General features: G+C 42.4%; 1 protein-coding gene across 5 annotated transcripts in view; it reads right to left on the reverse strand.

Moving 5' to 3' along the window:
• The window catches only part of Mthfd1l (methylenetetrahydrofolate dehydrogenase (NADP+ dependent) 1 like), a 199,342-nt gene that overhangs the window by 98,081 nt on the left and 74,533 nt on the right, over window positions 1–26,728 (reverse strand). For all 5 annotated transcript variants that reach the window (XM_004856880.3, XM_013076727.3, XM_021237946.2 and 2 more), the window contains exons 15-20: window positions 26,493–26,567; window positions 24,992–25,094; window positions 19,591–19,667; window positions 13,945–14,085; window positions 10,637–10,705; window positions 7,263–7,374 (exon numbers count right to left, since the gene is read on the reverse strand). In XM_004856880.3, coding sequence (XP_004856937.1) covers window positions 7,263–7,374; window positions 10,637–10,705; window positions 13,945–14,085; window positions 19,591–19,667; window positions 24,992–25,094; window positions 26,493–26,567 — 577 coding nt within the window. The remainder of the gene's footprint in view (window positions 1–7,262; window positions 7,375–10,636; window positions 10,706–13,944; window positions 14,086–19,590; window positions 19,668–24,991; window positions 25,095–26,492; window positions 26,568–26,728) is intronic.

Raw genomic sequence — 26,728 nt, forward strand, 5'->3', positions numbered from 1 at the left:
GCCGAGTAATGGGAACATGTGTATTTGCTATTGTAACTTGTATACTTTCCCCAAATAGCACACAATCAGAAGATTTCACTTAAAAAAATTTTTTTAAAAGGATGAGAAACAGCTGTTGAAAGACAGAAGGGCTGCTCTACATAAAAAGCCCATCAAGTCGAACAGCGGATGGAATCTGGCATCAAGGGACAGAAGAGAAATCAGGCTTCCAGGGAAATCACGAAACAAGCTCAGTCTAGTGGAGCTGGGCTTTCCTGAGTGTAGGGGTCACAACATTACCTGTGGTTAGCAGTTCCCCGACCTAGCACATGACTCTCAGGCAGGGTTTCTAATAATCCAGCACTTACTTTTCATTTAATTATGAACATGATTACTCAAAACAAACTGCTGGAAATGTTGTAACACAAGTGGAACCGGGTCTGAGATCAGTGTTTTTAAATAATGTCAACAGGGTGAGGTCCAGGAGCATTTAACTTAGAAGCTGGAAAATGGCTTGAACTCAGATTTTTTTTTTTAAAAGGTGAATGAAATTATAGGAATGTTTAGTTTGGTCTAGTTTTCTATCAAAATGAAGGAATATTTAAAATTTCATAGCAATAAAAATGGAAACAGAGAACAAGCCAATAGCTGGATGCAGCTACCACCAGAGTCCTTTGAAGCCCAAGAAGTAAGGTTTCTAACTGCCCCAAAAGGATGGAGGGAAGGGGAACAACAGGAAGACTTAAGTCAGAGTAAGCCTCAAGATCACCTCTGATCAATAATCTAAGGAGGACCGGGGATTTAGCTCAGCGGTTCCACTGCCTGCCTCGAAAGCGCAAGGTCCCGAGTTCAATCTCTGGTACCTTGCCCCCCCCAAAATCTACTAAGGAGAAAGATATTTAAGGTAGGAGGGCACTATGGTGTGGTATGGTTTGTCTCCCTCAAGCTCATGTAGGAATTTAATATCCATTGTGAAGAATGAGAGAGGAAACTGAACCAACTATGATGTTTAGCGGGCAGGGTCTTTAGAAGGTGATTAAGATTTGATAAGGGCAGGGGATTTAGCTCAGTGGTTGCACTGCCTGCCTTGAAAGTGCAAAGTCCTGAGTTTGATCCCTGGTACAAAAAAAAAAAAGAGTTGATAAGGTCATGAGGCTGAAGGCCTCTTGATTGAATACTGGTGGCTTTTTAAGAAAGAGACCAGACACACACACACACACACACCCTCATCTCTGGCCACGAGATGTCCTATGCTGCCTTGGGACTATCCTTTCAAGAAGGCCATTGCCAGATGTGGGCCCCTTGGGCCAAAACAAAGAGCCAAAGTACACGTCTTTTCTTTAAAGCTCAATCTGTGGCATTGTATTTTAGCAACAGAAGATAAACTAATACAGAGGGAGAAAGGGCGGGGGGGAAGGACCAAAAATAATCCATTACCGTTGGCACATATTTTGCTATGTTGGAACAATATAATTATACCAGTACTCTTTGTAAATATGACCATCTGCTACAGACAGTTCATCTGAAACCAGTTTTTAATGAGAGCAGGTGGGAACCAGATAAAGAGAGATGAGAAAATCATCAAAGGCGGAAGAGTGGATTGATCATTCACAAGCTTTGACCAGAGAGCAAGAGGTCCAAGCCCTGTCACTGGCTGGCTGAGTGATCGTGGATGTGCGCCAATCTGGCTGAGCTTCCTCATATCATCATGTTATCCGTGAGACGGGGATAGTAACTCACCTCAAGAACTTACGAGTGAGGACGCACATACCATTGCTCAGGAGCAGCCCAGAACACGGCAGCATTTACAAGGAAAATATCAACAGGGCTTTGTTTCCCAGCCCTACTCAGTTTGTCATGGCCCGGTTAGGGCTACTCATTCTGATCTTGAAGTCTGGACCGAGATGCCAGAGGCCCATGTCCATGCCTGTGTTAGCTGGCACTAGTCGGGCATTTCTCCTGTTTTGCATGAGTGTTGATGCTCAGGCATTCAGGCAGCCCTACAGAGTTGTGGTCAATCAGGTGGCTTCTTGACAAGCACTTTTGGTTTATTATTTTTTTTTTGTACCGGGATCGAACTCAGGACCTTGTGCTTGCAAGGCAGGGGGCAGAACCACTGAGCTAAATCCCTGGCCCTGACAAGCACTTCTGGAAGATGGTGACTAATGCCAAATGTAGATGGAACCCTAAAAGCTACCAAAGCACAGATGGTGGTAGACTGAGAGGCACCAAAGGATAAAAAATGGAATGGTGAATTAGGCTAGATGTACAGCCACAGATCTTTATCTCTTGAATCATGGTCACTTTGAGAATCTAAGGAGAACTGTGAGCCTGTCACCTAATAAAAGAAGAGGCTACAAACAAATCTGTAATTACGGATCCACTAAGTCTAGTTCCCCCAGTGACTGTGACCCTCACTTCAGGACCTGTGGCTATAAGGACGTACAAGTGTACACTCCCCTGCAAAGGCAAAATCTTCTTCCAAAAACTGGAATCTAAACCAACGAAGAAAGGAGGAAACCAATTTTTTAAATCCAAAGTTCAAGGGGCTGGGGTGTAACTCAGTGGTAGAGCACTTGCTTAGCATGATCAAAGGCTCTGGATTCTAGCTCCATCAGGGCAAAATGAAAAATAAAGTAAAATAAAATAAAATTTAAAACTCCAAGTTCAAGTACTGAGTTCAAATTTTTATAAATAATTAAGTATGAGACAGTAACAATAAAACCAGCAACTTAATGTTGTTTTTCTCTTCTTTCTTTCTCTTTTTTAATGACACATGCTTGGGGTTTGATGCCTCTATAGCAGTAGATGGAGGCTGGGTGGACTCCCGTGGGGACTCATGACTCCCGAAAAATAGCCATTACAGTGACCACAGCACATTTCCGGAAATTCTCAAAAATCAGTGTTTTGCTTTTGTCTGACAAATTCATGCAGTTAATTAAATAAACACCACTCTGTTTATAGTTAAAATGGACTATTGATTCCATTATCTTGGAATAATTAGAGTAGACAAGATAATTTCTTCCTTGCATGTGTTTGAATAAAACTAAAAACAGACTTCATGTACCTTAGAGAAACCAATAATATGTGGAAACTTCTATCTAAGGGGTGCCCATCATCTCTTATGGTTCTTTGTTAATCGATATAATACTCAATCTCCTAAGTGGGCTGTACTTACGGAGAGCTTGTCTATCCATTTGTCTCTCTCGCATGTTCTCATTTACGGGAGGATAAGAAATGTGCCTCATTCCTCTTTGATTCCCAGCTTCTAGTTTATAACACTTGACACACAGCACAAGACTAACAAGTGTGTACCGAAATATTTCAGACAGTGTAAATGTACTTTCTCGTCTACCTAGAAATCAAAGTGTTAGATAATTTGCTCATCTTCAGTTTTACCCAGAAATTCTTCCAGACTGCCTTTCCAAATCTCTTGACTGTTTTTCTATTGGATTATTCATCTTTTTCTTACCTATTTGTAGTTGTTGGTGTTTTATGTACTATTCTAAAAAAAAAGCATTTGCCTATTATCCTTGCAAATATTTTCTCAATCTGTTACTTGCCTTTTAATATATGGTATTGTTCACCACGCACACATTATTTTTTTTAATATAACCCAAAATATCGATCTTTCTTGGGTTTGGACTTTGTCTATCTGAAGAGATTTTCTCTACCACGAGGTCATAAAGACAGCCTCCTACAAACAGTAGTGCTTCTAGGGACATGCATTCCTCCTGAGACTTCAGATAAACCATACACCTACAGTGTTTAACTTCTGTAGATGTTAAATATGAGGCTTTTTTAGTCTTGATTTTATTCAGGCCTCCAAATGGTGTCAGTTGCTCAGGTGCTGAAGGATAATGCTGGATGACCTAGTAGGATTTGCAAAGCTGTCTGAAAACAGATTTGAATCTTTTAGCCGAACAGTCACCTCAAGGTTTCAAAGGGTTGCCAAGGTTAGAACCTGAAAAAAGGATTTCTTCAAAGAAAATTATGCAGTGAATTGAAGCAAATCCAGCTCCCCTCCTGCCATTCAGTAGAAGGAGGCAGAGCTGCTCCCTATTTTCTCTGTCTAGTGAGCCTTCAAAGACTGCCTGGAATGGCTCGGTGTGTCTGCCGGCCAAGGTCCAGGGTGTGTGAGTGCTCAAACCGCAGGAGTGGGGGCAGTGGTAGGACCATCTAACGGGGAACTGCCTGACTGTGGGCCTCAGCCAGAACAGGATAGATGGGTACATCGATGCCAGAGCTCCAGCTCTGGAGGGGCCAGCGGCAGCCATGAGCAAGACGGGGGGTGGGAGGAGCTGAAATCTCAATGGAATTTGGAATTTTTAATTATTTTTTATAAAACTGGATGCATTATTAAAATGGCACATTCTCCTACTGAAAGTGACAAGAGGAATAATTGGTTTTTAGATGTACTAGATATTGGCTGAAAAAAACTACCACAAATTTCACGGAAGGGCTGAGAAGAATCCAGGCCCCCAACACCAGGCCTGACCAGGCACTTGGGGACAGTGGTCCCTCCTGACTTGCCTATTACCAGCTGTTCTCCATGCAGCTTTGCTGCCCCTGTGCTAATGGCACAGTGCCAATATAACATCCCTGTGAGTTCAGCACTGCAGGGCTGGACCCCTGCAGTCTGCACATGTTTATGTAAGTCACATATTTATACACAACATGAAAAGTTGACATGAAAAGTAATATGAAAAGATATCTGTACACCCATGTTCATCGCAATGTCATTCTAAAAATCCAAGAAGCAACTCTAGGGTCCATTGGTGGATACAATGGCGGAAGAAGCATGGTTTATACATAGTGGATTATTATTCTGCCTTAAAAACAAAATTCTGACACACAACATGCATGAACCTTGAGGGCATTCTGCTAAGTGAAGTGAAATAAGCCAGTCACAGAAGGAGAGACAACACAATTTCCCATACATGGGGTACCAGGGGGAGTCAAGTGCACAGTGACAGAAAGTTAAATGCTGGATGCCAGGGAGACGCCTTGGGCATGTCTGATGGGCACAGATTCCAGTTTCTGCAAGATGAAAAGAGACTGGAGATGAGTTGTTCAACAATGAGAATGAACTTCACTGCTGAATCATATATTTAAAAATGCTTAAGAAAGTAAAATTGATGTGGTGTATATTTTACAACAATTAAAAACACCCCCCCCAAAAAAACCATCCCCCAAATAAACTCAACAAAAAAAAAGAAAATGTAACTTTTATTAGTCATGTAGCAGTAATGGGAGGACGGTCACAGTGAGGAGTAGCTGAGAATTACCTTGTGCTACAGCAGGGCTAGACATACGTGGTCTCATTTCCTCCTTTCAAACTTATTCAAAGCCCCATTTACAGATAGGGAAACTGAGGCACAGTTGGCTACAGTTGTATAACTGAAAAGGAGTTGGACTAGGTACTCTGACACTAGAGCTTGCCTTCTAAGCCCTCCGACAACGGACAAGTTCATTGGGATCAAGATCTTCCCCACTGACCGGCTTAGACAGAAAGCGTTAGAAAATAATTTGCACCATTGCTGACACTTGCATAGCTCCCTGTTTTACAGATCACACGCTCCCTGGGTCCTACTTGCTAGAACACTATAGCAGAGGTGTTCTCCTTTCCTCAAAAGAAGAAACCAAGCCCTGGGAAAGTTGAGTGACTTGCTTCAGACCACTGGGGAATCTGACCCCACAGCTTCTAACTCTGAGTCCATGGCTACCACCCATATCCACCTCTCGACTGGCCCAGGTCCTTCTTGTCCCATGAGAATGTCGACAAAGGACACACCCAGAGGCTGATGGCTTATCCAAGGTCATACAAAGAGCTAGCACGTTTTGCATTCATCATCAACATATACCTTTAAAGTTAATATGCCATGATAATATTCTATAAATATTCATTTGATGAAGTAAGGACTGGTACGGCAGCAGAGAGCTCGGTCAGCAGAAAATAGAGTGCTTTTTCTAGAAGCTCTTTTCTTTGCAGAGTTGATGTATTAGAACCACCACTTCACTTATGCGCCCAACTTTTCAATGCCTGCCTTTCTCCCGCCTCCTTGTCCATTAGCTCTACAATTAGGAATGATCAATTGAGCAAATCCATTTAGACAGCATGTCTAGCCACTCTTACAGTGCATTTGGTAACGAAGCAGGAAAGTGCATATGACTGTATTATACAGACCTTTGAGGGATGGGATCATTACATAAATCCTCACTTGATCCTGACTTCGTGTCTATAAGGAATTCTCAAAATAGTTTCAATAACCCTGAATGAACTTTATGAGTTGGAGCATGAAAATACAAAGCGAGGGGCTTTTGTCCAGTAGCTTTTTTTTTCTAGTAAAATAACTCATTTTTGGGTTTGATACAAGGCTCATGATGAGTGTAAATAGAGCAATTGCTACACATGATGACAGGCATGGATGTGTGGATGGGAATTACGTGCTGCCATGAGAAAGCCCACCCATGTAACCCCCTATATGTCAAATGAAGGTGCTCTTCCATGAATCTGTGATTTTTGTCTCCCACAGCCTTCCTGTCATGGGTGAGATTGGGGCTGGCACTACCTGAGCCAACTCTACAGCAAGTGCCCCTTGCTGACAGCAGCAAAGAGTCTACAGTCCAACCGAGTAAAAACTTCCAAGGGTAATGGCTAGGAAACTTCTTGCCATCAGATCACAAAAACATACCAGGACCCCAACAAGAGAAAGCAGGAACTCAGCTTATTAGCAGTACTACCATTCCACTAATAATGATGTGCAGTTAATGAGCGCACTTCCCTTTCAGCTTGTACCACTAGACAGCATGCTCCACAGGGCAGGGCCCAGGCCTACTTCCCTTGTCCCTGCATCCCCAGCTCTGAGCAACACACTTCATGTTGGCTAACTCTCCACTTGCTGGATGACTAAATAACTTCATTTCGTTTCCATCATAGTCCTATTTTACCATTTTATAGAAGAGAAAACTGAGGTCCAATGTGTCCAAGGTCACTCAATTTACAAATGTTAGAGGTTATATTCAAATCCAAAGGTACTTGACCCCAGAAACCACAGCTCAACCAAGAAACAGTTTTCCTAGAATAGACCAGACCTTAGGGCTTTTTACTAAATACTGAGACCATCTACGAAAGGTGGGTCTAAAAGAACGTATTTCATTGCTTCTTGGCCTTTTGGCTAAGATCAAGTGTAAGAACGTATTTCATGTCAGTACTCTAGGGCAGTCATTGCCCTTCAGATAGCATCAATACTCTACAACTAAGCTTACAAGCAATCACTTACCTACAAATCCTTCTTCACCAACCAGTTTTAGGGCAATTTTATCAGCTAACACTGAAGAGTTGCCGTGAGCGATGTTAGCAAAGGGGCCAGCATGCACAAAGACAGGCGTCCCCTAGAGAAGCAGAAGGCCAAATTAAAACTCCAAAAGATAGGTAGAAAAACGGGACTCAAGACCAATTTGGAGCAAACAAAGTGGAGCATATTGTTGGGTATTTTTCAGACTCAACCAAGTCATTCTGCTTTTATTTACATGCAAATACAATGCACATAAAAAAATTCAATGTTCAAAATCTCTCAAAAAGAGTTAAACAGGGCCAGGGATTTAGCTCAGTGGTTCCACCACCTGCCTCGCAAGCACAAGGTCCCAAGTTCGATCCCTAGCACAAAAAAAGAAAAAAAAGTTAAACACTGATTCACTTATTTTGGGGGGAGTGGTATTGGAGACTGAGTCAAGGGATTTCACACTGAACTATATATCCCTAGTCCTGTTTTTTGGTTCCGGGGATCAAACTCGGGACCTTGTGCTTGTGAGCCAGGTGGCGGAACCACTGAGCTAAATCCCTGGCCCCCCCAGTCCTTTTTATTTTGAGATAGGGTCTCACTAAAGTCACTAAGTTTCCCAAGCTGGGCTGAAATTTATGACCCTCCTGCCTCAAGCTCCCAAAGTGCTGGAATTACAGGCGTGCACCACCATGCCACACTCCAAAATCTACCCCCCTGTACCAGGAGTCAAACTCAGGACCTTTTGCTTGCCAGGCAGGCACAGTGCCACTGAGCTACATCCCTGGCCCTGGCGCTCCAAATTCTTAATACAGTTCTAGTCTATTTAATGCTTAACCAGAGACTAAATTTATAATAGTCATTTCCTATTATAATTTTGATTAGCTACTGTTAGCTGACTCAGTGGCCACTAAATAAACTATCTTATTTCATACCGCTTTGCATTATATTTTTTAAAAGAATGGAATTAGACTCTGATGTCATCTAAGAGGCTTCTTTACCTTTTTTCCCCCAATTAAGAAATTAGTTCAAGTAAAATTGCAATCAAGCATACAAATCAATTATAGGAATCATGGCATACTAAGATCAAATTTAGGCCATTTTTATTTTTTCCACCTTGTTTAACTATCATACATGTTAGAAATCTGTTAATCATTAAGATAACAAAAGTAAAGAAAAATTTCACTCATAGTAAACTATCACAGTAATTCTTATTAATAAAAAACCAGAAATCAATATAGGGAAATGATGAAAAACTTTAGATTTTAATTATTTAAACATAATCTCAGTATATTAATTTTAATGACATTTCTACACATTTCCTTTTATTTATTTATTTTTTTGGTACTGGGCATTGAACTCAGGACCTTGAGGTTGCCAGGCAGGTGGAGCAACACTGAGCTATATCCCTGACCCCATTTATTGTCATTTATTTTTTGGGGGGTACTGGGGATCTAACTCGGGACCTTGCGCTTGTGAGGCAGGCGCTGGAATCACTGAGCTAAATCCCTGGCCCTACTGTCATTTATTAATGACAATAGATTTTAGCCTGATCTAAGAAGAATTTCTTCTCCTGCATTGAAATGGTCAGGCTTTTTCGGAGCTCAGCCAGGGCCTTTGGAGTCTGCACACAAAGGCTTTGCTCCATCTGTGAAAATACAGGCTGCGTCGCTGTGCCTTTGCTGTCATGAGGAAGGGCAGGGAGGCACAGGGGCCACAGAAAATGCCCACAAATTGTGACGAGCTGTTAGCTGAACATGGCTCAACAAAGAGCAAGCTGAACAAAAGCAGGAAGAAAGTTATGAAAGAAAAATCATTTCTGAGAATAAAAAAGACAGTTTCTCAAAGCCACAATGTGAGTTTTCTATTTACTTTTCCTCTGAAAATCCTCAGGGAGCACATTTTATCCAACAAGGTCACAGTGCTGTAGGTGGAAATACAGTTGAACTACAACACTCCGATGTACTGGTTTAAGGATACGGATATGGATAATGTGTTCGGTATCTACAGATCCATCTTTCTAAATAAGTAATTTCTTACTGCCATCCAGAGAAACCTTTCAAATGCTCTGTAGAAAACATTTTTTAAAATGCCTTAAACTCAGATGCACACCCATGACACCCTGTTCCCTCACTGCCTCTCATTTTTCCTCCTCAGCCCTTCTACCAACTAACAAACTGTATAACTATTTGTCTGGTGTCTGCCTCCTCCACCAGGATGGAGGCCCCTAAGGGTTGGGACTTTGTATTGTTCCTTGCTGTGTCCTCTGTACCTCCTCCTCTAACTGGTCCATATCATATGATAAATATTTAATCTTCAAAATAACTGTAGTGAATTAGCTGTCATCACGATCTCCATTTTACATGGGGGAAATTGAGGTTGTTGTATTAAGTAAGGCCATGACACCGCTGTAATGGCAGTGTCCGCTCAAACTCGCCCTTCTGTCTGCTGAATAAATGGACAGACATTCCACCTGTGTGTCTGTTGTGTCCCCAGCAAACTTGGCCTCCGGTCACCTTCACTTTCTCTCTCACTGCAGCTTGAGGAGAAACAGCCCATTCATACCAATGATGGTGCAAAAATTCTCCCAACTCCACGTTTGGTGACATCTGGAAGGGAGTCAGAAACGGGCCACCATACGAAGATTTACACCCTGGCAACTGGCAAATGCTACAAACAAGGGACCCCCCCCCCGCCCCCGCCCCAGATGCTGTGGAAACACTTTCCAGGACAAAGTCATCTCCCCTACTTGACCCTGTCCCTCCACGTGTTGTTCTTTGCTCAGCAGGACCCAGAACCTGCCTTCTTGTTTGGGCCCAAATCCAGTTTCTAAATCCATTGATTATGATCAGGGACTAGAAAACGAGATCAAAATAGAGGTGTATTGATGGAAAAACTTCAGTTCCATAAAAACAGGACCAAGATTTCAGTACAACGTTTTTATACAAAAATACAAAAATCATATGCTCCTAAAAGTGCAGTACAGCATACTTTCCTAGAGAACACTCATTGGCATTTACTGTATTTTGGTTGGGAAAAACCAAACAAACCACAAAATCCAAACCCTAATGACTGAGGAATTAAGCAAATGAAAAAATGCAAAACAGAAAATGCCACATAAACATGGTCACACAATCTGTTGGAATATTAGACAGATATTTACTTTCTAAGTTTCTACTCTGGTTAATTAAGCCAAGATTTGAATCATATCCAAGAATCTACACATTCACTTTTAACTTCTTTTTTTTTTCCCAGATGACAAAGAAGTTATTCTGATGTTCCATGGCCAGCCATGCTCATGTTCTGTGGTCACAGAGGCAAGCAAATTAAGGCAAATGCTAGAAACAATTACTATCAAAAGAAAAGTCACTTACTTCAAGGGTCTGCATCAGATTTGGTTTTATTGCGTCTTTCATCAAAACTGTCAAAGCACCTGTCACCCCCTACAGGAGAGAGAGAAAAAAACTTCCATTACTGACAAAAGATGGGCCATGACTGATCTTGAGGCCTTTTCTGACTACACTGCATCCTAGGCGGGTATCCCCACAGGCTGCCCTCCACCCTGGGGTACAGGAGACGAAGATACAGGAGACACAGCGCTGCTGTCTTTGGCCACCTTGCCTCCACCACAGTCAGAATGTATGGCACTCAATCCAAGACGGTGGGACTGTGGGTAAGCAAGAGTCTTGGCTCTTTCTTCTCCCCAGACCTGCTGGGAAGGCGTTTAGGAGGCTTCTCCCTAAGTATTCATATGTATTCTAAACATATTTCCGGTCACTCAGGCACATTCTGTTTTCACTGCCCAAAGAAGCAGGATGGAAGACCTGAAACCCAAGTATTACAGGGCAGGAATGCAGAGAGATCAGGTGGAACATTGGGCTCTACTCTGGCTCAGATTGCTGCACTGGAAAGGCTCCTAGATTGCATCTGAAAGGTGTGTAGCTCTCATCCTTCTATCTGTAGTGTGCAGCTAAAGCCACTTCTACCTGAAAGGTGGCTGCATCTTCCCAATCCTACCAAACTTCCCTCCAAGTCCCCTCTGGAGATAAGAAAGAGGGGGCCAGAGAAGATGCATAAGAAATAGGGGGAAAAGTGTGCCCAAGAATAGCATAAGGTTAGTTTGGTTTTTTTTGACTACTTTTTTTTTTCTGGTTCCTAGGATCAACTCCGGATCTTGTGCTTCCGAGGCAGGTGGTGCCATTGAGCTAAATCCCCGGCTAGGTTAGTTTTTTTTAAAATGAGATGCCACTACTTAATTTCTTTTTTCAGAAAAATCCTTTCCTTCCTTGCTAAGGACTCTAGGCAGCATCTTGCTATTTTTAACAAGTTAGAGCTGGATGTGGTGGCACACGCCTGTAATCCCAGCACTCTTGGAGTTGGAGGCAGGAGGATCGCTAGTTTGAGCCCAGCCTGGGCACCTGAGCAAGACCAGCACCTGGTCTCCAAATGAAAAGGGCTGGGGCTGGAGCTCAGTGCAAAGGCTGTGGGTTGCTTCTCTAGCGCTGCTCCTTACCCAGTCAGTCAGTGGTAATTGGGAGGCTATCACATGAGCAAAGCCCTGTGAGCGTTGCTGTCCTTTGCTGCATCCAGCACTGCAGAACGCATCGTGCAATTTCACCGCAGTGCCCTCATCTCTAACAGGTATAGTGCACAGTCTGGGGCATCTCCAGCGCTCCAGAGTGCAGTACTTTCCCCTACTCCTAACACCAGCAATATCAAGTGCTTCTCTTATCTGAGCAGTTTCTACTTTTATAATATTGAATCATTTAAGATTTCTTTAAAAATCCAATAAACTTCTTCCTTACTCTATACTGTAGGGAGCATAAATGCGACATGGATCCAGAGCCCAGAGGAAGGAATCTGATGTTTTTTTTGTGTCGTCTCAGTGAGATGACCACCTGCTCGCCTGCAAACCTCACCTGCTGCGGCCTCTTTTGTGCCGGGTGTCACTATACCCACGGGCAGAGAGGTTCACCTTGGAGGAAGCCCTCATGGATGCCCTTTCTGGGTAAGGGATGCTGCCCCTGTCTATATCCCTTGTCCATGGGGTGGAGCCTGGTCATCTCCCAGGCTACATAAGAATGACACGTCTTGAGGGCCGGTGATTTAGCTCGGTGGTTCCAGCGCCTGGCTTGCAAGCACAAGGTCCTGAGTTCGATCCCCGGTACCAAAAAAAAAAAAAAAGAATGACACGTCTGGAAGACACCGAGCAGCTCCTAAAATCCACCCTCAATTTTCCAGTAATGACCTTCAGTCAGCAGCTCCAACTGGATGAAGCATAATTTGAAGAAATTAGGTACTTTTTTTGGCAAACAAGAAACACACAAGACTTAAAAGACTAAACTTTGGATTTGTTCTGAATCTGACATTTTTTTAGCAAACATGAAAATAACCTTAAGGAAATAACATTTGAAGATTCAGTTTCAAACCACTTCTGACCTGTATTTATTACTATCTAAGATTAAAAGGATATAGAGAAATGTATTTATACAGAAACTATAATGTTATTGTGGATAGAAATGGTGAGATTTGGGTACTTTTTAAAAAGGAGCACCTTTACAACAATCTGTATTTGTGCTCTCTTTAAGCTTTACACTGTACTACGGATTCCATAGGGCTGCTGTATAAACATCTCTATTTCATCTACTTGACAGCACTTGTGAGATGAATCACTCAGATTCATTTCTTCAAAAGCAGCCAAAAAGTAATCAATACACTTTGGATTCAAATTATACCCTACACCCTTGGAATTATTCAATAAAATATTACTTTGTCTGCCCCCTTTCACAACTGTTTTTCAAGCATCAGTTTCCGCCTTAGATTCCATTCTCAAATGTGGCTCAGTATGGGGGGAGCAAGCTTCCATTTAGAGCAATGGCTATCCTGCTAGGCAACTGGGGTTCTTTTGTTGTTGTTTTTGAGACAGGATCTCGATACGTAGTCTAAGCTGGTCCTGAACTCGCAGCAATCCTCCTGCATCAGCCTCCCAAGCACTAGAATTACAGGCATGCGCCACCATGCCCGGCAGCAACGGGGGCTCATGTCCACCTTAACGGTTGTTGGTAAAAAGAAAAGGGACGTTAGAGTGCCAAATTACACACTGAAACAGCCATCGATGCACCTGTCACTATTAAAGCTTTATAGAAAGTACCACTGTGCTCTACAGAGGAGTCAGAAGATTAAGACTGACTGAGGCCCAGACTTGCTTTTATTACACGAAACCCTAAAGTATGACAGTAACAAACAAATATGGGAGCAGTTGGTGCTGAAAATGTGCCCATTTTAGCTTCAGCTTCCCATTACTGAGGGCAGACTTTCTTCCTTCTATCCCTTGGAATGGTGACTTGCCTTCCAGTTAAGGCAGGTATAAATCTCACATTTTTAAAAAGCCACTAAACATGGCAGGGGGACCCAAACTCGTCCCAGGCAGAAGCAGTGATCAAGATGCAGGGAAAAGCTCATGAAATGAATGTCATGTGTTTTGGTTGCACCCAGGTGGAATCACATGATAAATGCTCTCACTGCATTTAACAGCACAAAGCTGCAAGACAAAGAAGCTTGTGGGGAAAAGAACATGTGTGCAGAAATTCTCTGAATCCCCACCACACATGTTGATGAGATGAAGAGAACCTCCACTGTCTCCATAGATGGCAAGCTGTCAGGGCCTCTGAATAATACTCACCAAGTCCTCTGCTGTCACAGGCTGCCCGTTTTTGTCACTGGCCACCACCATCCTTCCCAGCCGCTCCTTCATGTCCTTGAGGCTATCTGTCAGGGCCAGCACTGCCATGATCTCACTGGCCACCGCAATGTCAAACTGCGCCTGGACAGGCCAAAGCAAAGGCAGCAGTCACCTACAGTGCCACATGGCTGGCACTCCCCACCAAGAGGGAGCAGGATCTCAGCAAGGAAGTGACAGCAGGTGTTTGTGCGTGCGTGTCGGAGTGTGCAGAACATCCAGGGCCTTGTGCTGAGTGCCGTCTGGGTGGCCTCCCACAGTGACCACGCTCTGTACTGTGCTCTGCTCAGCAGGAGTCAGCTGGATGAGGGTCCTGCACACGGGGCAGCACAGTGTGCCTCTGTAGCCCGTCTCAGACTTGTGACTAAGTAGTAACGTCATTCCCCATCTAATGCATGTCTCTATTAAAGGGCTGGTGAAGTGCCATGAAGGCAGAGACCACGGTGGGGTTCGTTTCTGAACTCCAGGAATACTGACCAGCCTACTGACCATTCCTGCTGTAACCAACTGGCCTGCCAGGCAGGCAGTACTGGTCTGTCCAGCAAGAAGATATGGAGCAGATGATAACATAAGATGGTCCTGCTGGCTTCCTGCATGTGAGGCCAATTTCCCAAAGTCACAGCTCAGCACAGCAGTCACAGAATCAAATTCCAGCTGCCCATGAGGGTACGGCCATGTCAGGTCACCAGGCTTCCAGCCACAGACACCAGAGAGCAGCTACTCTGTGAAAAGTTCCCAAGACTTCCTATTCCCCCCTTGGCTCTGACTCCAGGCTGTATGAAGTCCAAAGGGAACTCAAAGGGACACAAGGAGTGTGCCTTCCCCCTCCTCACGATGTGGCCACTGGGAAAGTTTCTCTGGACAAAACCACTCCATGAAGGTCCAGCTTAATTCTCTTCTCAAGGGGAATGTCAGCCAGACAGGTTCAAGTTCCATAGAGAAAAATGGCTATGCCCTCATGGGGTCACTGCACGAGATGTTTTATTAACCACTTCCATCACTGCCACGTGAGGAAACGAAGGCAACAAGGAGCTTTCCAACTCCTTCTTGATTAGGACTGCACTAGTCAGTGATTTAGTGAAAATGTATTTCCTGAAAGTTGACTACAACTATATTCAATTATTGCATTCTCAATCTAACTCATTCTAAACATATGTGATTTTTCACTGTATAAAAATCTAGGATTCCACTACCATTCTACTAAAAAGAGTGCATATAAGAAAATGACTAAAAATATTGAGAATTCTGTATAAAACACAAGACTAAGAATATTCTCACAAAAATTAACAGGGTAAATCAGAAATAGAGGTTATAATACACTTTATCATTCTTCATTTGTCAGTGTTTAACAACTTCAAATTTTTAACTTAATTACCAAAACAATTCCAAATTGAGCCAATTTAAATATCATTAAAACTCATTTTACTAATTGAATAATGTGGATAATAGAAGACTGCTCATTTGTTTTGCAAATAAAATATTTCAAAATCATATAAGGGGAAAATGAGATTTTAACTGTTTATCAGATTATCACAAATTTACACAAGGGACAATATGCAACGCTGTCCAGCATGTCAGATGATTTAACTTTCTGGAAGAAATGTATATCAACTTGTGAAATTTACATCCACGAACTCTGCATTATACCTCTGTGATTTGTCCCAAAGATGTTATAAAACAAATATTCACACAAATATGCACTTATGTTTACTATAGCTTATTTAGAACAGCTACCCCTATAAACATCCTACATGTCCATGCTGAATCGATTACAGTACGTCTATAAGACAAAAATGATGATGTAGCTCTATACAATATATGATGTTCTCCATGGAGTCTTATAGTTAAAAGAAAGCAATTCAAGTTCTTAAATAAAATATAATCCTTTTTAAACTTGAAAATATGCATAAAGCAATACAAAATATAACCTTGGGAAAAAGTTAACATACCTCCACTTTTCGCATTGTAAATCTGACTTACGAACTGGCTGTGCTAATGTATGCAACAGGCCTATCAATATAACGTACATGGCCAGGTATGAAGGCACAAGCCTGTAATCCCAGCACTGAGTTTGTCCCAGTGAGTTCAAGGCCAGCCCAAGTTACACAGTGAGACCTTGTCTCAACAAAAATAAAGAATAAAAATCATATATATATTAGACATTCAAATGACAGCCACTGTTCATCTTCTACATTTCCAGGGACTAGCTAAACTGTACAAAAACCTGCAGAGACAAGGGGAAAGACCTTTCTGACTCTTTCCCCATCCACTTTTCAGAGCCAACTAGTTTTTTAAAACCTTTTCCACTTCACAGCCACCATGAGAGCTTTATTTAGGACACTTCACTTACACACACATCTCTGTGATCAACTCCTATGTGCTGTGTGCATCAAAATTCCTAATGATGAACATTTAGATTGCTTCAAATATTGTTACAAATAAAACTGCAATTTATACCCTAATTAAAATTTTTTTCTTTTTAAAATATTAAATATTAAGCAAATATTTCGTCTCTATTTCCTCCAAAATAATTTTGGTCTTCAACCAGTAATTGTTGGGTTATTTCAAATTTTAATACTAACAAACTGTCATTCAAAGAGCTGTTGGGAATTTTCCACTAACAGTTTAAAAGTCTCCATTTCCTTACACCTTGCTAACATTTAGCACTAACTATGTTTTGATCAGCTCGTAAATACAACAATACTTCATTGTGGTTTTGATTTGCAGTTTTATGAATTTCTTTGCATGATGACATTTTATTTTTGTATCTGCAAATTGTGTTTTTATTCACCAAACATTTATTGAATACCTACTACCACTATGTGGGACAGGTCAGTGCAGGCTATCTATCTATCTATCTATCTATCTATCTATCTATCTATCTATCTATTCCTGGTACTTGACACCGAACCCAGGGCCTCTGCATTTAGCTACATCCTCTAACTTTTAAAAAAAGCTTTTATTTTGAGACAGGGTATCACTAAGTCACTGAATTACCCTGGCTGGGCTGGAACTTGTGATCCTCCTGCCTCAGCCTCCTAGAGGTCTGGGATTATAGGCATCATGCAGTTATACATAAGGTGGCCAAGGGCTTACTGTAAAAAGTTATGTGAGTATGAATTTCTGGAAGTTTTCCTATGTTTGGCACACTAATCCTTATGTATGTTGTGAACATTCACTCTTAGGCTATTACCTAAAAGACCCTCTTAGGGTCTTTTAATGTTTCGGTGTCAGGTTTTTGTTTGTTGGTTTGTTTTTCTTTTTTGTGCTGGGGATTGAACCCACTCAACCTTGGGTCGCTTTTTCCTACCGAAGACTTGAATTTTTCATTATGTCAAAATTTTCTATTTCCTTGATAGTTTCTGCATGTTATGTCAGTGACGGTTCCTATCTATGGCATCTGCTAATGTTTGACTTATTCCAGCCAGCTTATTTTCTACTTCTTAATTTTATATTTTCAGCTCTAACATGTTTTATGTTAGCATTCTCTTTCTGCTGACGGATACGAGGTTTAAAAATCATTCTTCAGATCCCTGAATCAACTTCCCCATGGCTGCCTGGCATTTGGTGCTGCTGAGAATTCTTATTCCTTGGGGACTAATCAGGACCTCTTTTTTCTCTTTGGCAGCTATTAGGGTTATTATTTTTTAAATTCCTCTGTGTTTGACCCGATCCCTGCAAATCTTTTTTCACTAATCCTCTTCCATCTTGTCCTTTAGCATGAAAACTCAGTTTCAGAAATTTCCTTTCAATTACTTCTTGGAATTCATTATGCCTTTTAGTATAAGGCAAATTCTCCTGTAATGCTTATTAGACTCTGACTACAACTTCTTGATGTGTGCTCTCTGCTTCCCAAACCTTTCTTTCGAATCTCTTTCCCTTGTAAATTATGCTTTCAGATAATTTCTCAGTTTAGATGCCCTTTCCTGGGGTATGAGGCAACTCAACCTATTAACTGAATTTTTACTGTTACAACCACAGTTTTATGTACAAGACCTTAACCCACGGTTTGAAGCAGTCAGTTCTTACTCTTTCTACCAGACAGCTCTTGTAACCTCTGAGAATATCAAGCACAGTGCTCTCAAACACTCAGTGAGTCTGACCTACTCTTTTGTTTCCCTGGGCACGTAAGCTTCTCGTTGGGAAATGTGGGTGAGTCTTCACCATGTGCGCTGCTCTGTGGTGCTTCCAGGTGTGAGCTACACCTCGCCTGTCTGCGTACCTGACTTTGGACAGGTCCAGCCTACATGCTGTGAGACCCGGGGCTGGGCGCTCTGCTGCTCGGCCTCCCACACTGGAGCCGCTCACACAACCATGCTAGTCCCAAGGTGCCCTCTGTGGGAATGATAAGAGGCTGTCCTTCCCAGGAGGGTCACAGCATGCCAGCTTTCTTTGAACAAGACACTTTCACTGACACCTGCAGGCCAGGGGGCACGGGACACAGGTACAGCAGGGCTGTGCTAGCTCCCTCGGGGATGGGCTGGGGCACTGTCATGGCCTGAGGATCACACTCAGCCTCCAGCCTGAGACATAGGTCCCCAGGCTGTGGTCAGCACAAGTGTCACAAGAAGGCCCCGGCTGCTGACGCTGACCTGCATCTCCTGGCCTGAGAACCAGGGTACCTCCTGCCTCTGAATTGAGAGACTCCTCAAACACTCCTATCATAATGCACAGGGTCCTCGGTCCTCCCCATCGACCCAATTCTCTCCATCTCCCTACCCTTAGGAAACTTCCTCAGACTTCACAGCAATGGTTCTGGTTTTCTAGCAGGGACACTGATGGTCTGAAACGAGCATGAGCAAGTTACAGGGGCTGGAAGAGGGAGGTGTGGAGACCTAGTTTGTCTTCTAGGTCCAATCCCCATATTCACTTTTTAATTCAAAATGTTTCAAAAGATCCCAAACTCTGTTTGGTATGCAGAACTGGATACTGTAGTGAAAGTGACTCTCTTTTCTTTTTAAATCACTAATAAAAACTTAATGTAAAGGCTGTAAATCTAAAACTTTCCAAAAATATACAGTTTATTACAAAAAAAAAAATCAGAGGCCTGCTGTGCCTGCCTAAAATATTGTGGAATGAATTTATATTCCCAAAGTGCCTCGGACCCACAGCAGAGATCCGTTAAAGGGAAAGGAGACCTCACTGCTTTTCTCCCACGTTCTCTGTATGGGGATAATAACTCATTACCCTCAAAAAACTCCTCTGTCATTAAGCCTGATAACTTTTGTTCTTCGGTTTATGAAATTCAAATAATGTGCCTGAGATGCTCATTTCTCAGTTGTGAGGCAGATGCAGCAGAAAGTGGGTGGGTTTCTCATAAAATAGTTAAAGAATTTGAATTCAAGGACCCCAACCCCGACCCCTCCAGCGGCTCTCTGGAAAGCACAGGAAGCAGACACTGGAGTTCTAGGTGGCCTGACACACTCACTCCCCCACCCCACCCCCCGTCCCCGGCCCTTACCCTGGGAACCCACCCCAACAATGGGAGATCTGAAGGCCTGGGCAAGTGGGGTGGGAAGACACGGGAAGGTACTGAGGGAGAAGCACAGAGATGGCAGAAACCAAGGCAAGGAAGAAAGAGCCACCTACCTGCCGGGAGTACCCTTTCTCTGTGCTTGCCTGCCCAATTGTTATTTTTCGTAGAAATCGGTCATTGGTATCCAACACTGAAAGAGAATAGATTATTTCTTCAATCAACAAACAGGGATTCGATTCCTGGGGTGCAGAGGAAAGGGCAAAACAAACAAGGTCGGGCTTCCCTCCGGGAATCAAATGAACATGAAATATCTGCTAGATCCTTAAGAAGATCAAAGAGGCTGCAAAAAGAATGTGTCAGGGGCCAGGGATTTAGCTCAGTGGTTTCACCACCTGCTGTGTAAGCACAAGGGCCTGAGTTCGATCCCCAGTACCAAAAAAAAACAAGTGCCAGGTGATGGTGGGGATGGGGTTGGGCCTGTTTAAAATGGCAGCAAGGAGAAGGACTTCTAAAATGATGACATTTTACAGGAGACCTGAGTCACAAAGAGTCAAGCCAGTTTCACATAAAGTTAAATATAACAACTACATGACCCAGTAATCCTACTCCTGTGTATTATCCAAAAGAACTGAAAGTGAGGATTTGAACTTATACTTGCACACCCATGTTCACAGCAGCACTATTCACAATAGCCAGAAAGGAGAAGGAACCAAAGTGTCCAATGACAAGTGAATGAACATGTGGTATATACCTGCAACAGAGTACTACACAGTTATGAAAAGGGCATTCTAATACATCCCACAACATGAATGAAAATCAGAAGCATTAAGCATAGTGAAATATTCCAGACATAGAGGGACAGATGTTGTATGATTCCACTTATATGAGGCACCCAGAATAGGCAAATTCACTCAGACAGATAACAGAACAGAAGTTACTAGGGGCAGAGAGGGAATTATCACTTACTAGGAAGGGGATTTATTTTGGGGGGGTGATGAGGGTTTTGTATAGCAGTGACGGTATAATTATGGTGAGTACATTTAATGTACACTGGTAAATGGTTAAAATGATAAGTAGTACATTTTGGCACAATAAAAAAGTAAATAAAATATTATTGGGGGAAAACAGTTGACTGTGACTAGAGCTGGTCCTGATTTTCTTTGATTCATTGGTTTCTTTGAATTGCACGGATTCAGATTTTGTCTGTGAAGATTTGGTTTAAAACTCAAACTTACACTGCCAGGAAACAAAGCCAGAAGGACAGAGATTTCACTAATAATTTGGCTTCAAATAACACGCTGCTCACAGTGACAACTGATATATAATTTACCAAATGGGTAATATGGCTCTGACAAAAACAGTGACAGAGGCCATGCATTTGGGAATGGTACACATGTGTGGGACAAATGACATTAATCTTTCTCTGACACAAAGTACCCACAAGCCACACATATACACAAACCCAGAGCACACTCAAGTACATAAAAACCTTTCTTGTAATCTAAAAATTAAAAGACCTGGTTCGCAACACTGTTACTAGCGACTACTTTTATTTCCATGATGCAAAGGAAAAATATCCTGATGTGTAGAATCTACAATCTTGGCACCAGACTGAAGCGACCTTTTGATCACATTTCCTTGAAGTTAATAACAGAAATTTAGTTGGTGTGTGTGTGTGTGTGTGTGCAGCAAAGAGAAAACCAGCAAGAACAAAACACAAAAAGCTCAGCAAGGTCAGTTATAATCAGTGGCCCCAGAGCCTCCCACATGGGTAGATTGGGCCATCTCTCAACCCGCCAGGATTCTGACACCCAAGGAAAGAGGTGTGTAAAGTTCCAGTAATACACAAAAGAAGAAACATGAAAGTTAATTCCAACCCACAATAAAGACAGATGCCAGCCAGCAGCCCCAAATTAGTGACATGCAATTGCTGTCCTTTATGACAGGTGAAAGTGGAGTAAGCAGCCTGGGGACTTCTTCCTGGAGGTGACACAGAGGGCCTATGCTGCGCTGTCCCGTGCTGGCCATACAGGGGCGGCGTCAGTCTCTGATCTCAGACCCTTCCTGTCAAGGGGCAGAGATGTGAGCACTAGTAGCCCTGTACAGGAGGCACTGGGGGGGCACTTCATTTATTTATTCCTCGCAGGCAGGCCATAGGTTGGACATGCCTGTGTTACAATAAAAAATATGTAAAAAGGAAGTTTTAAAATGTACTTTACAGACCATATATTTTAACTATATTATGTATTTTGTATGCATCCTAAGACAATTCCTCATTGCTCAACAGGGTCCAGTCAAGACAGATGTCTCCAAACCTCACCCACAGGTTGGACACGCCTGGGTTTGGCACTGCAGTTCTGTGTTCCGAAAAGCATCCAGAGTGTGCCGAACACTTACTAAATAACTCATGTGGCCAAGAGCCCAGGGAGAAGGTACAGCCCAGGGTGCTTTATCAGGACAAGCCCTCTACATGGCTTTAGCAGAAGACATGGCACAGAGTCTCCACCACACTGCCAGGGTAGTGCTGGGAACCAGAAATGTGGTACCAATCTGCCCGATGTGCTCTGCTCATGGTGCTCTGGGATCAACAAATGCGTTTCCCAGATATATTTTCTTTCTTTGCTTATGTTAAGTTTTCTAGAATATTCTGCTGGTTCTGGTTTCACCCTGTTACAGGCAAAGAGTCCTTTAAGCTTCTAAGGCGCAGGATGAAGCAATCATCAGATGCTGTACACAGGCTGAAAGAAAGGGGTGACCATCGCATGGTCTGATCCACTTCATCTGAAGGTTTTAATCTATCCTCCCCCACTGGCCCCGAGAGTCCCCCTCTAGATATCAAGTCATACCAGAATCTAATCTCATCACAAGGGTTACACTAACTCTAGGTCTAAGCCAGAAAACTGCTAGCAAACGCCCTTAACTCATCTGCTGGAGAATCCTATTTCTCACATTAACATAAGGTAATCAGAGCCAAACTCCCTCTCAAATGTCACTCCAAATTCCTCTGACACAGATGGCTTGTCCACCGCAATAAAGTTTTCTTCACATTAGTGCCCCAAACAGTAATATAATGCTAGTATTTTTCTGGAATGATTTTTTAAAGTTGTCACTTCCATTAAAATTGATTTGTAACCACAGCACACTTCAGTTCTTCCACTTCCCCAGAGAGAACCCAAGGGCATGCTGGCCCTCAGTGTAAGAGGTGACCCAGCCTTTCTCTTCCAAGATCCCCGCTGAGCCACTGTCCTATTTCTGAAGGCTGCCCAGACTGAGGTCTCAAAGCAGACAGGAAAGAATGCCATCCGGTGTAGACATTTCTCTCGGTATGACCACATGCACCATTTAAAATTTACCAATTTCTACCTTCATGGTTTTTCTTTCATAAATAAACTTCTAAAAAAGGTTTACAGAATAACACAAACTCAGAAATGCCTTGAAAAGACTGACTGCACATTTTGGAAATGTGCCATTTTAATAATTAACCTCCCCAGTTAAAATAAAAAAAATAAAAAAAATTAGCAGAGTCCTCAATAAAATGCTGAAAATATTCATGTTGGTTGTTAAAAATGCTGTGGGTCTCTTCAAGAACAGAACCTAAGTAAGCTGTGGTTCATCCACGAAGGAATATTCTGGAACCACTGAAAATGACTGCATACCAGCTAAGTAAAAAGAAGAAATGAAGCTAGTAGGATATAACATCGATACACCTAAATTATAATAAAACTATAAAAAACTAGATATGACAAAAAAACTATGAGTAAGAGTGCTAGTAGGAAAGAGATGAGGTTTCTTCTTCTTTTGACAGATTTCTAACATATGCATAATAGTATCACTTATTTTTAAATGAAAAATATGTCTATAATAGTTTTGAGGAGATTTTAACTTCTCTGGGAAACAGAGACACACAAAAAAAACCCTCCATACACAATTCTCACCACAGGCTGTCTATTGATAATCCATCTGGGCGGTGCTTTGCAGTGTGTAAAGTCTGCTCACATTTCGGTGGCACCTGCTGATGGGGAGGCTGGTACTGCTAGGGGTGGAGCATCTCTAATCTCAAAATCTGAAATGTTCCCAAATCTGAAACTTTCTGAGGCTCCACATGATATCACAAGTAGGAAATTCCAAACTACAAAATGTTGTTTCATGGACACAATTATGAAAAATATTGTATAAAATTACCTTCAGGCTACATATACAAGGTGTCTACGAGGCATCGATTTTGTGTTTAGGCTTAGATATCCCTAAGATATCTCATCATGTATATGTAAATATTCTAACAAACAAAAAAAAATATGAACTCAGCACCACTTTTGGTCCCAGGCTCGTGCGATAAGGGATACTGAACCTGTGTTTGTGTTAAAGATCTTTAAGGCCTCTGAACTTTGTCCCTCAATTCTTAATGGCCCAGCTGAATGGACTCCCAGAGGGAAACTTCATAATGGGGTGAGACCTGGGCCAGCCCAGGGAAGGCAAGTCCCAGTTAGGCAGGGGGCAGGGAGTGATGGCCAAGCATGGGCGGCAGAAGGACAAGGGCAGCCCCTCCTGACTGGAGAGCAGATGGAGCGGCATTACTACATGGGATGGGCGGAGCCACTGGAGGCTTCTGATCAAGGAAGCGACAGGCTAGCATCTCTGTCAAGATGAATCCACTGAATTTAGGAGACACAAATGAAAAGAAGAGAATGTGCTGAAGATAACAGCTATAAATCAGGCATCTGACAAATGTGTTCTGAAAGTGGGTAGAAATGGGGAATATCGGTGGGAGGCAGGTCTGAGGACAACCTGGAAAAATCAAGAATACCTACCATTTAGTGCTATGGCAGCCCTTACTGCTCAAGTGTGGTTGCTGCAGTCTCGAGAAGTACAGCCCATCCATTTCCAGCACTCAGGGGCTGGGAACAGGTCATGCCCCCGTGACTTGGTCAAGGTGGTGCAGCCAGGAAGGGGCAAGGCGGACTCACACTTCAGGCCCCGTCCCACCCCACAGTAACTGACGAGATTCAGAGGACAGCGTGGGAGGGAGGCAGGAGGCCAGCAGGGCGCCACCAGGGAGTGAGGACACCTGGAAGACAGCAGGAAGCACCTACCGGACCGGGAGGAGAGTGAAGCACGGAAGCCATCAATGAGAGCACTCTGTGAGCTAGTACGAGAGACATAAAGGAAGAAAGAGGGGTGGTGGGAAGAAGAGCCAACAGGACCAGGAAGGGAAATGTAGCTTTATCATTTTTTTTAAATGCAGAAAGAAGAGGCCAAGGAAGAGGAGACAGAGGAGAAAATTAATTTTCCTTGGAAATTTGGAAGAGTGAGAATGAGTGGGAATGAGCCCAGACAGCAGTTGGTTTAAATAACAGGCAACAAGGAGGGAGGAAGAAGGGAAAATAAGACCCACGGAAAGAAATGGGATTATGAAATCCAGGCTGGGAAGTCCACGGGAAGACATAAAATTAATCTAGGAGCTCCAGTGTGAACATATTCTCCTATGCGGCCATCCACAGTCTTCCCAGCACCCACCTCTCTGCCACGTGATGGTTGTGGGGTCGATGTTGAGACGGGCGAATTTGCTCATTTCCTCTTCAGTCAGCATGCTTGGATCAGTCTTATTTATCCCCAGTTTCTAATGATTAAAAAAAAAGTGATAGGCGTGAGAAGAAATAGAAAGCGAAAGGATAAGAACAATTATGCTTCTTTTTTTTCTCCATGACTTGTTAAACCTTTTTAAAAAAACTCTACTTTGAGTAAATTGCAGGTTAGGTCAAATCATATGGAAGACTCTGAAAATCTGTAACAGACCCTCAACACGGCAGATCTGGAGATGGGGTCATTGTGGCTGCTACTGCTGTCTTGGCTGGAGGTCTCCGTAGGGCTGCCACAGGCTGCTTGGAAGGGACACGCATTGCTGTCCACATAATTCATGCTTTAGTTCATTAGTTCTTCTTGTCAATATAAATAGCAACAATTCAAGTAAAGGTTAAGCCTAAGTTTCAAAACAAGTTATTTTTAAGACACTGAGCAAAAAATTTGAAAATTTAATGCATTTGCTTCTGTAAAGAAAATATCCTAAGAAAGTGGTTTTTAATGAAGTATTAAAAAAAAGACAATCCAGGAAACAGAAGCTGTATGTGTTGTAACTGTAGATGATGGAATTACTCATTACCCTCAACAAATGGAACTTGGCTCAGTAACAAGCAAGGGGGTGAATTTATTTGTTTTTTTTCTTTTTTTTTTTTTTTTGGTACCAGGGATCAAACTTGGGTCCTTCTGCTTGCGAGGCAGGCAGTGGAACCACTGAGCTAAATCCCGGGCCCCAAGGGAGTGAATTTTAATGAACCATTTAGTACCAACCAGTGCTTTTAAATCATACAATGGTTATTCTTCAGACTCTGACAAAGTGCTTGGGGAACCAATGTGAGAAGCAGAGCAGAAGCAGCAAACAGTACTAAAACCAGGTCACGTGGGTGAGAATTACAATGGCTTTCTGTGCCATAAAGAGGGTATCTTGCTGCAACACGAAACTGAGATAGGCTATCTTATCATTAGACATTTAACAAATATAACAATATTTCTCCTTAAAAAGAGGATGCATAAAAATTCAATTTGTTGGTTTGGTGAGGTACTCACAGATTAGCAAAGCAGTCCTCTTATTTCATACGTGAAGAAAAAGAATCCTAGAAGGTTAGTTATTTGTTCCCCTGGCTCTTTGGTGTGGGATTCAGGTTTCAGGCTTCCAACACTGCTCCGCTGGCTATACTGTTGTCTCTTTAGATTTTAATACCCAGAAGAGTGTAAAAAAAACCCAAAATTGAGTCAAGTTCAAAATTTCTGCCTTTGGCAGTATTTCTGATGTATCTGTAGGATATGTTCTGCTTTTTCTAAAAAAAATTTAAAAATTTTTTTTTTTTTGGTATGGGCGATCAAACTCAGGACCTTGTGCTTTTGAGGCAGGCGTGGCACCACTGAGCTACATCTCCATCCCTTTCTGTTTATTTTAAAGAATAGAAAATTGGAAACTCACTTTCAGCCGGGCAAGTTGAATTTCTGAAAATTCTCTGACACCATTCACCAGAGGAACCAGTCGATTATACAGAGCCTGAGAAAACAAAAATAAAACACAGATGTTTAAAGGTCAAATATGCATTAGGACAAATCACAGGACAGGACAAAATTCATTACATTTATAACCAAGCTATTTAGATTACAGGCCCTATTAAAATTTTGAGGCTAATATAAACAATGAAGACTTAAATTTTG

This window comes from Heterocephalus glaber, unplaced genomic scaffold (assembly GCF_053883595.1).
Source record: "Heterocephalus glaber isolate CG9 unplaced genomic scaffold, H.glaber_assembly_v1.0 deba00001593, whole genome shotgun sequence".
Classification (NCBI taxonomy): Eukaryota; Metazoa; Chordata; class Mammalia; order Rodentia; family Bathyergidae; genus Heterocephalus; species Heterocephalus glaber.